This window comes from Mus pahari, chromosome 13, assembly GCF_900095145.1.
Source record: "Mus pahari chromosome 13, PAHARI_EIJ_v1.1, whole genome shotgun sequence".
Taxonomy (NCBI): domain Eukaryota; kingdom Metazoa; phylum Chordata; class Mammalia; order Rodentia; family Muridae; genus Mus; species Mus pahari.
In genome coordinates this window covers 91,158,103-91,169,589 of record NC_034602.1, presented here as the reverse complement: position 1 = coordinate 91,169,589, position 11,487 = coordinate 91,158,103, and the positions used below count along the sequence as shown (strand labels likewise).

Sequence of the window (11,487 nt, the reverse complement as noted above, 5' to 3'; positions counted from 1 at the left end):
CAAGGTGTTCTGCCCATGCAGACAAGGCGCCGGTCTGCGTGCAGGCAGGAACACTACAATATACGACTCTGTCTAGCATTGAGGGGAATGAACCTTTTTTCCTATCACTGGGATGTTAGCATTTGAAGCTTCGCTGTGTTTTATTATAGTTATGGATTCTGGGCGACATTTAACTAACTAGACGATAAATTTCCTGTCTCCAAGATGAGCTTGCAAGCATCCAGGGCAGAGCGTGTCTGCCACAAGACAGAGCAAGTGTCAAAGCCCCACAGATTCAGGACATTCTCTCTTGTGTGCTGGGACATTTTTCTGCCATCTAGTCTCTGGGATGAGCAATGGCAGGAGTCTCCTGCAAAGGGACTTGACACTTTATAACAGTAGCAGTGACGACATGCTGACATGTGCCTGCTACTGCATGAACTCCCTCTGCTTCCTCCCCCCCACTTCTCTTTGCTCTGTTGCTTTCTTCCTCAGAATGCTAATGCAGATTGTCAAGCCCAGACAATGAGGTTCCAGCAGCCATAATCACCAACCTATTATACAGAGTCCAAGCTAACTCTGCAATCACACTGAGCTGCGTGATCCATCAACTCCCTCTTGGCTCATATCATTTTGTGCAGGTTAAATTAAAAAAAAAAAAAAACACAGGCAGTTTTTTTGTATAAGCATTGGCTAAGAATTTAATTTTCCTTTAAAGATGCATAGGTGGTGTTTTATACACTACAATTTCAAGTTATAGTTCTGCATCAAATAACATATGCCGCTGCCATTTCCATATGCGAGGATATACAATGAGTTATGGCAAGTGTACATCATCCTGGAAAAACTACCTAATTATGATAAGGGTAATTTCCCCTGCGACCTTTTGTTCTTAACATCTTGCCCGCATTGCCTACCCATGGGAACCACTCTTGTGAGTTCTGTGATGACAGTTTTGCTTTTGATGGAGCTTAATATAAATGCAATTATACCACCACTGTTCTAGTTTCATGTTGTTGTTGCTGTGCAAAAATATCCCAGCAGAAAGCAATCTAGGGGGAAGGGAGGTTTAGGTTACCTTACAATTCCAAGTTAGAATCCTTCACAGCAGGGAAATCAAATCAGGAGTCATGAGAAGTCATATCCCACCCATGGTCCAGAGCAGAGAGAAACGGAGGCAGGCATGGTTAGTGCTCCGCTAGCTTTCTCTGCTCTTAGAGTCCAGGACCCAAGCAAGGGAACAGTACCACTGCTTTCAGGCTGGATCTTCCCACATCGATTATGGCAACCCAGAGAGCTCCCCATAGACATATGGCCACAGGACAAGCTGATGTAGACGATCTTCTGTTGAGGCTTCTTTCTCAGGTGGTTCTAGGATGTCAGGCTGAACAACTACCGCAACAGTCTTTTGTGCCCAGGCATCCAATCTTTATTCCTTTCAGTTCCTAGTATTCCAGTCTATAGATATGACTTTATAGATTATTGCTTTTTATTCTAACTTTTATTAAGTATGTTCTTGGACCTTCTCATATACCTACATAACCCATTCCCCTTACTTCTACCTGCTCCCTCTCTAACCTCCCACCCACAGTTGTCAATCTCTCCTTTTCCCTATGGGACTCTCACACTCATCTCTTCCTATTTTACTTTGTGACCCACTGAGTTTTTAAAGTTCTCTTTGTGTGGCCATGGTGTTTTATCTGCTGGAGTCTGATGGATTCAGCCCTGGGCACTCAACAGAAGACAACGACTGTTTTTCTCCCAGGATATACTGGAGCTGATATTTCAACAGGAAGAGGCGAAGACCTGTGAGCTCCTACTTAATCTATAATTGACAGGCTCCATCTTATGAAGACCCCATGGAAACAGCCTTCGCTGTTGTGGAATCATGTCTGAAATTACTGTCTAAGACAGCACCCCTTTCAGTCCTTCTACCTGACCTCTGTCTCTTACATTTTCTAGGTATCCTCATTGATGTTCCCTGAGCTTTGGAGGATTGATGTAAATGAGGATCTGGCAATGTAGCCCAGGCTTACTTAGGACTTGCTATCACTCTGTATCTGCCTCTTGGGTGCTGGGTTTGCAGATGTGCAGCACCACTGTTTATTCACTATTTGACGGAGAATTTCTCCTTCTTTAAGTTTGCAATGTTACAAAGTCAGTAGAGACATTTGATTACAAATCTTATAAACATATTTTCTTTTTTTCCCTTGGGCATATACTTAGCACACTTTTCTTCTGGGCCCTATGGCATATGGGGATATTCAAGTTTGTAAAAGCTTGCCTAAATATTCAAAGATGGTCCTAACCAATAAGACTTTCCATGTTGAGCATTCATTTTATACTTTGTAGTGGTATCTCATTATTGCTTAATAACTAAAACTACTAAGCAATACCATGTGCTATCTATAATTTTCTGTCATTGTTGATAATTATATATGTAGTGATGGTAAAATGGCAATAGTCTCAAAAGAATTTCATATCATTTATACTCAGCCAGGTTGGGGGATGTCAGTTACCTTATCAGACAGGAAACAGTCAGTTATATGTTGTTTGATTAGTGTATTTATGGCAATTATACTCTGCTCAAAAATTAAGATACAGAGACCAGAAGCTAGAATAAAAAAACAAACAAACAAACTGATGATGCAACTGGCTGTCCATGCATCTAAACCCAACCAGAGGTATCAAAAATCTAGTGACCTACCCAACCAGAGAAGCTGCCCATTCATGAGATTTGCATGGCACACCATCATGTGGCTAACATCAACCCATTAGAAACTTCTAAAAGACTTTGTGTGTATTAAGAGCTTTTCTTTTCCTTTTGGTTTGTTTATAAGAGAGAGAAAGACCATGAAGCTGGGTGGGTGGGGAGGAAGGAGTCTCTGGGAGGAGTTGGGAGATGGGAAAAAATATGATAAATATACACTGTGTGAAATTTCCAAAGAACGACCTTCTTAAAAGCCATTTACATAGTCGTGAACTTATATATTGAAATATATGTTTTTATTTAAAGAAATGTATATTCTCATTTATTGTCAGATTTCTTATTGGCAGAAGGAGACAACATATAACTTTTATGAAATTCTATCTTAAGCTTTGAACTCAGATATTTTTTAACTCAGATATTTTACCACAGAGCTGAAATCTAATACAATGAGTTGCCTAGAGTAAGCAGAGTCATAGTGACAAACAGTAAAATGTTCATTCCCAGGAGCCTGTGCAGAAAGAAGCACATGAGGATTAATGGTTGACAGGCACAGTGTCTCAGCTCTGCACAATAAACAGAACCCTGTAGATGCGTCATGGCTACACAGCAGTGTGAGATCACGCAGTCCTTCTGAGATGGGGACTTAAGACAACTGAGATGATACGCATTACATCACACATCTTGACAAAATAAGGAAATGAAAAATATAAAGCTATATCATCGTTTCATCTTTGGGTGGACCAATATTTTAGGCACCGTGGTAAACAAACAAACAAACAAACAGGCAGAGATAGATGCAGCTATGGCACAGATCCTGGTTTAAGAACACAGAACAATCTTCAGTCTCACAAAGAGGAATTTGATCTTGCCCTGATGTATAGAAACTATCAAGGGCAAGGGAACATGGGAAATGCAGGAAGACCAGCTGTAAGGAATTCTACTGGGCAGTGACCAAGCTGTCATGCAACCATCATTGTGCTGCAGTGCTGAGGGAAGGTGGCCAACACTGGTGTCCATGGGCCTTCATTCCATAACTCTTACATGTTACATGTGTGTTAAACATTAAAGACAATGAACTAAAGCATTTTAAAACTTTTTGCTGAAGATATACCACACTTTCATGTCGGCTAAATTCTTTAGATGCAGTTAATTTCTCTGGATTATCCTTTATTAAAATCATGATGCTAGTTTGTCCTCTCAATATCAGAAAAGAGAAGTTAAGCTTACGTGACAGGCACATACTCATGGCTTGTCTCTTCCACTCAAAATACAGAATTAATATCTTAGAACTTTCAAAAAAGGAAGAATATCATACTTGGAGGTTAGTATTTCATTTAAGATTAAATAAAATCTGAGTAAAACTAAAACTAATTATCATTTCTTCTTCCAAGTTGCCTATTAGATTCTGTAATGTTCAATTTTAACCATTTTTAGAAAACAGCAATAGCACCCACAAGTAAAAGAGAAAATCACCCAATCACTGAAGAGTGGTAGAATTAAATGGAGGTAGATTATTATAGAAAATGATGTGAAAAGTTTTATAATTTGAGAAGTAAAAACTTTAGTTTTCAACCCTCAAGTAAATAGTATTGCCATGTAAAAAAAATAAATTATTTACTACGTGAAATCATTACATTTCTCTAAACTAATAAATACTTATTAACTGAAAATTACATTTTGAATTTTCTGGCAATTACCCTGACCTGTAAAAGGAACGCTCTTCCAGTTCTTCTGTTTCCCAATTATCATGTGATCTACTGATCTGTGCAAATTTCTTTGCGACTGAGGAATAATGTTTTGGGGCATGGTTCTGTGCACTGTGTATTCAGATGCTGATCGATGTGCCCAGAGATCTGGTCACAGTTTGGAGGCTGGCATTTTGATATTTGGAGCAGCTCCTTTCTCCGTGCTGTGTCTTTCTTTTTCACCACCTCTGATTGGTTGATAAAAAAACGGATTCAGCCTATAGCTGGGCAGAAGAGAATAGGGCGGGACTTTCGATCCTGGTCTGAAGCTCCCCAAGCAACAAAGTCATGAAAGGAGGAGACAGGACCAGGAGTATTCACCATGAGACATTCTCAGGGAAGTCACATGAGGAGACACATGAGCCAGGGCAAGACTCAGATTGCAAGTAAAGGACCACATGGCTGTGAAACCGTAAGGGTTAAAGCTGATAAACGTCTGCCTAGCTTAGTGCTCCCAGACAGCCATAAGGGTTAGAGTGGATGAGTATCTGCCTAGCATAGTACCCACAGCTTGTTAATAAGTTTATTAGGTCTCTGCCATGTCATATATTCAGTAGCTAAACCAGGCTAGAGCAGGCACAGAAATACCCTGTCATTACTTGGAAACAAAAAGGGTGTAGACCCCCTTCCAATTATGTAAAATGGAATCATTTTACAATTTTACGTTGAGCAATATGAAGAAAACTCTCATCTCAAAAGAAAATATTTTGCAGTTAAAAAATAATCAAAGTAAATTAATGGAAAAACTATGATCTTACTTCTTTCCTTAGCTTGCTCAAGTGAAAATACATTCTCATTTAAGAACAGAGGCAACAGATTGTCTTCCTGGCAAGGATCCAGGGTAACCATCCACTCACCCTCCATGATGGTCAATGGATCTTCCACCTTTGGGCGCAGGATGTTAGGACCGAAGACAGTTGCCAAGTTCTGCGCGCTCATCTTGTTAACTCCAGAATAGGACTGCACCTCATCCAGGAACCTGGTGGTGGCAAGATTACAAATGAAACAGTGAGAATCCATTTCTTAGTGGAATAAAATGGATCATTGGGAAATGTATGAACTGAAATATGTTCAGTGATGACTATAAAGACAAACCTATATGGAAATTCAAATATCTCTCACTGGAATGTACAGAAATTACAGTGCAGATGATTGAAGAAGCATCAGGCTGCTAGAACTACATCAAAGACCTGCTAGAGTTCTGTCTCCATTGTCAATTACGTGAGTATGAGTGCTACTGGAGATTTTGATAGTCAAGCGTGTGTATTCCTGTCTGTTGTGGTTTACACGAGTATCGCTCAAAGCTTCATGTGATACACTGTTGTGAAGTGGTGGAAACTTCGAAGAGGAAGCCTGGTCAGAGTCGTCAGGGAGGTGTCCCTGAAGGAGGGAGAGAGGGAGAGAGAGAGAGAGAGAGAGAGAGAGAGAGAGAGAGAGAACACAAAGTTGAGAAGGAATAGGGAAGAAATTAGAGGGGAGAGAATTGGGGGACTGGACTTCATCAAACATAATGTGCATGTGATTTGTTATTGATTCTCAAACGAAACAAAAACATCACCATGTAAGAAAAGAAACAGTCAGATATAAACAGACAGACCGATAGATGATAGATGCATAGATACATAGGTATACAGATATAGATACATAGATACTGTAAAAGGAAGACAAAACAATAGAAATCCCCCCCCTCCTTGTCCTCTGAGCAGCTAGAGCTGGAGCTGACTTCAAAGATACTTGTAAGGAAACAATAAATCCCCTGGGCATTGTCCTAACAGAGGAAGAACAGGATGATTCAAAACGCAATAAACAAGGCAGCACATAGCCGTCCAATGGAAGAGACATGACTGTGTAAAACAACCCTGACCATTAAATAAATGCTTTTACACACGTTCTTTCCTTGTTATCCTGCCTCACCACAGGCTCAAAGTGACAGGACTAGTCACAAATGGGCTGACCCTCTGATGCTCTGGAATGGACACTAATCAGTTCTCTGTTCTTAAAAGTTGATTAGCTTGGATATTCTGTTACAGAAATTAAAAGATGGCTAGCATTCTTCCAATGCCCTGGATATTAATTTTATACACACATTCAGAGAGAGAATGGTACACAAGGTCATCTGGTAAAATCCATGACTCCACACAAGAGGAATCACTGGGAAATTTATGAGCTACTATTATAGTCTATTAAAGTCTAAGTTCAAATGTTATGAGAACTAACACATCAATTCTATTGGTGAAAAACTGCAAGTACATATATCTCACTTTGTTATGTGTTAAAGAATAAATAGCACAAAATAACTCATTCTTGGGGCAATTTAAGTAGGAAAACTGTTCTGTTTTGAGCATCCACATTGGGTGACTCACAACTCTTCCAGCCCCAGGCTATCCACTGTCTTCTGGTTTCTGCTGTTATCTGGCACACGCTTGCTACATATACATAGAAGGCATTCACATGTACACAAAATAATTTAGAAAAACAAAGCTTAAAAAAATCCACATAAGTGTTTGAGAAGAATTTTTACTGTGTAGAGACTTGGGGTAGACTCACACAAGCCTCTATTTTCCCCCTTTCCTGGAGGAGGATGTAGACCTTCTCTTGCCTAACACAATAACTGGAATGGATTCGAAATTCTTGGATGAAAGCCTTCCATGCTTTTAAACGTGTTGGTTACAGCATCCCCTGCATTTGGAAGGTGTGAAGTTGGAGGTTCTACTTGTTCCTGAACACAGCAACCTCTACAAAGGGATGTGACGGAGGTTTGGGAACTGCTACTTACGTAAGTCTTCTGTGGATGCCACAGTGCCCTAAACCTCAGAGTAACTGTGAGCAGTAGCTGCTTTCCAGAGCTTTTTATTCCCAAAAAGGTGGACAAATTGCATGAAGATGTAGAAGAAACTAGTCCATGACAGAATCCACGTTCCCAAGCTGGATCCCTCAGCCCACGGCCCCATACGTGGCTCTTTTAGGAATGTTTCCTGAACAACTTCGATGAAAGTTTGACTGCTTAGAGCAATATATTTTTATTGTGTGGAAACAAGGGACATTTTAAAATCACCAATTCACAAAATTGGGTATTTTTAGTGCTTAGGAACTTGGAGATAACCTTGTCAAACTTGCTAATTTTCTGTGAGACCAACATAGCTTAGGTTGTGTAGTTCATTGCCACCTGTAAATTACCTTCAAACTGAATATAATGCTGTCTGCCTTGGCACTGTGTTTAGGAAAATTCTTACCTGCAAATGTACTTCAGGAGGTTGTAGTTAACCACAGGCAAACTCTTCACTTGTTTCATTAGCTCCTTAACACCCTGAGAACAAACAAGAAGAGACAAATACATGTTATGTTTCATGTGTTAGTCTTGGAATTAGAGTGAGTCAGAATAGCCACATGGGCTGCTGCTACTGCTACAATTATTTTAATATACTGTATAGTATATTACTAATAGACTGTATCCGTGAACGATCCTGCCCTGCAAATGTTCCACTATCACAACCAGCAGTTTGGACATATTTCCAAAGATGCACAGATACTTCAAGTAGTTCTGTAAGTTCAGTCACACATCCCATGATAACATTTCAGTGAAAGACAGTGGCCCAATAGAACATATCATTCAGAGGTGCCATGTGATCACTGCACAATAAACCAGCTGCCTGGAGACACGGTCCTCAGAGTGCTTGTGCAATCCAAAGCTACTATTTTGGAAACAGTTTTTAAAGTGGAGCTATTTGAACTTTAAAAACTTGGTTTTCAGTTGACTTGAAAACAGAAAACAGCTTCATTTGCAATTAAGTTATCTGCAAAAAAAATTAGCATTGATGTAGTGAGCATCCTTCACAATTGAACATGCTCAGATCTAGAGAGATATGCGCCTGCTGGCAAATACCTCTGCACTGGACTTGTCTACCTTAGATCATTCAGGAAGGGAGAAGTTGGGAGGGCTGATTCGAGGGATTTCACAAAGAATAATTTCTTTGGTTTTCATGATTGTAAAGTGTACTCTCACATATAAAGGTCATGGAAAAGTCAGTTGATAATGGGGTCTGACTTATCCTTCCTTTACATACTAAAGTATATTTAAGGTTTCATTAGACAGATGGCCTATGTCACAGCTACACAAGTATTCTCTTGTAGTACAAAGGATGTTACAGTGGTGCTATATATAACATATATAAATGCATTAAAACAGCATTTGTGAGAACAGGCAGCAGTTCCTGTCTTGAACGCCAAGAAAGCCAATGGTGGAAAGAACACACTTTCTAAGAAACATGGCTGAAATGATTGGATGTCTATGTGCAGAAGAATGAGTTGCCCCTTCCTCGTGTCATAGAGAAGAATGGACTCCTAACAGCTTTCGGATCTCAACCTGAGCACTGAAGCAAAGCCTTGGAACTAAATGTAGAACAAATCTGTATGCTCTTCCGGAAACAAAAGCTTCTGCAATGCAGAAGAAGTACAATGGGTGAGTGAGATTCCACTGAAACTCTAAAACAATTGTGGAAACAAAATTTTTTGATAAAATACAGCATCTGGAAAGTGAAGAGGTAATATATGGAATGGAAGAAACTATTTGCAAATGGTTTGTGTCTAAACTGTACTTACAACTCACCAATAATAAGGCAATTATAGTTGCCTTCCAGACCTGAAGATTTAACCAACTATAGATTAAAACTACTACGAAAAGCTACTTCTGAATTGAACATTTCCTAAACAGCCCTCAAATTACTATTTGTGAGCCCTTGTGTTGTTGTATAGTTTCTATACATATCTAGAGCTGACCTAAAATATACATTGTACATGGATTATGCAAGTAAAACAAAATTTTATGTAATAGATACAAAACCCACAGGCTTAGCTCTCCTTAGGGAGCCCTGGAAGCAAGGCCTTTAGCGATTAGGATGTCTGGAACGCAAGTAAAATGTAGTGTGATGTGACTAGGTAGTTCTCCAGAGAAAACACAAAAATCATGAAGCGGCAGATAAGAAGACAGAAGGGACCCTGATATAGCGGCCTCTTGTGAGGCTATGCCAGTGCCTGGCAAACACAGAAGTGGATGCTCACAGCCAGCTATTGGATGGAACACAGGGTCCCCAGTGGAGGAGCTAGAGAAAGTACCCAAAGAGCTGAAGGGGGCTGCAACCCTGTAGGTGGAACAACAATGTGAACTAACCAGTACCCCCTGAGCTTGTGTCTCTAGCTGCAAATGTAGCAGAAGATGGCCTAATCGGCCATCACTGGGAATAGAGGCCCCTTGGTCTTGCAAACTTTATATGACCCAGCACAAGGGAAGGCCTGGGCCAAGTAGTGGGAGTGGGTGGGTAGGGGACCAGGGGCGGGGAGGTATAGGGAACTTTCGGGATAGCATTTGAAATGTAAATAAAGAAAATAATAATAATAAAAATAAATAAATAAATAAATAAATAAATAAATAAATAAATAAATAAGACAGTCAGGGCCACGCGTGGTGGCCTCTCCTGTGGGAGAGCCTGTGGTATGTGAATGTCAGACCCAAGGGGAAGCTGGGAAAAGAACTGTCTGCTGGTAAGATTTGAACATCACACAGACTCCTAATGTGGAGATTAGCAGCCCAGCAAGTCTACCTTTCAGATACATAAACAAGATCCATGTAAAATATACCTAGGCAAACTCGGTAGGCACATGAACATTCACAGGGGCATTATCCAATAGCCAGATAACGTAAGTAAATGAGTCTCCCTTGCCTGGTGAATGGATGAAAATGGAATATAATTTGGAATTATAGGAAACAAAATACTAATATATGTTGTGCATAAATGAACTAAGGAGCAGATAGAAGAAGAATCACAAAACAAAGAATACACTGAAGAGTGGAATGGAAGCGTCTAGAATGGGGAAGTCTGTGAGGTAAGAAAATAGATCAGATGTTGCAAGTGTCAGGAGGAGAAATGGAAAATAATAAGGGATGAGGTCTGATACAGGAAATAAAGATGTAAGTACTCCAATATTACATTTTGGTCATGATTGCACAACTCAGAGAATATACTAAAAGATACTGATATATGTATTTTTAATAGTTGTATCTCAATTTCTCAAAAAGGTGTTTTAGCAAAACAAGCAGAGGCACCAGTTGGTACACAGGCCATCTTTTATGTCATTTATGGGAAGATGGGGTACCTAGGAAACAGGCATCAGTCCTTCCCCGTATTAGAAGGCCTCAGACAGCCATTAGGGGATGGAAATGAGCATGTATTCATTCAACTCTAGCTTCATCTTTAATTACAAAGGATCAAATTCAGGAGTGTGGCTGTACATGAAGATCCAATGTGATGTCAACACATAGCACAAGATAAAACAATTTGAGGATGGGGAAAGGAAGCTTTCAAACTGAAGACAATAAACCCCACCCACAGCCCCAGTCACGTGTTTACGCAGACGTGGTATGGACTTACTGCTTCTTCCTCCTTACTGAGCAGCGTGGCACAGGACAAAAAGTCTTCATACTTTGCGTAAGGAACAACGGGCTCTGGAAGTTCTCGGAGATATAGTTTCAGCAGGGATGCCACAGTGTGGACGTCGGTGTTGCTGCAAGGACAGAAGTTTGGAGACATTCTTTGGGCATGAGTTCTCATGATGCTATTTATCCTTTCACCACATTTCTACCTAAGAGAATTGCGTCAAAGCTGGCAATTGAGTCAGCTGATCGAGTTTTCAGGAAGCAAACATTTCCGTGATGCCCAGTGGACGCTACCACAGGAGTCAGGAGAGGGACACGGAAGGATGCCAAGCCTTCAGTTTGGTTTGAAAACATTTAAAAGATCAGGCATTATTCTAACTTGTGTCGCTGACAAGAAAAAAAAATGTACCAGTTTTGGAAAAACAATAAGAATACATCAGATTGTGAATAAAGTGTACATAACTTAGACAAAACATCAAGTGTGTGTACGTGTGGATGTAGATACTATTTCTGGTTTCTCGCTTTGTCTTTCAAATGGCTGAATTTATTTTTGGGAAGACAGACAATGGTGGCAGATATGAAACTTAGCATGCACTAACCATCTTTTTTTTTTTTTTTTTTTT

At 40.0% G+C, this 11,487-nt stretch overlaps 1 protein-coding gene across 4 annotated transcripts in view; it reads right to left on the bottom strand.

The window, feature by feature from the left end:
- Arhgap24 (Rho GTPase activating protein 24) overlaps window positions 1-11,487 on the bottom strand; it is a 397,141-nt gene that overhangs the window by 9,349 nt on the left and 376,305 nt on the right. For all 4 annotated transcript variants that reach the window (XM_021210457.1, XM_021210462.1, XM_021210461.2 and 1 more), the window contains 3 exons: window positions 10,860-10,992; window positions 7,668-7,741; window positions 5,292-5,413 (listed from right to left, as the gene is read on the bottom strand). In XM_021210457.1, the coding sequence (XP_021066116.1) occupies window positions 5,292-5,413; window positions 7,668-7,741; window positions 10,860-10,992 (329 nt within the window). The remainder of the gene's footprint in view (window positions 1-5,291; window positions 5,414-7,667; window positions 7,742-10,859; window positions 10,993-11,487) is intronic.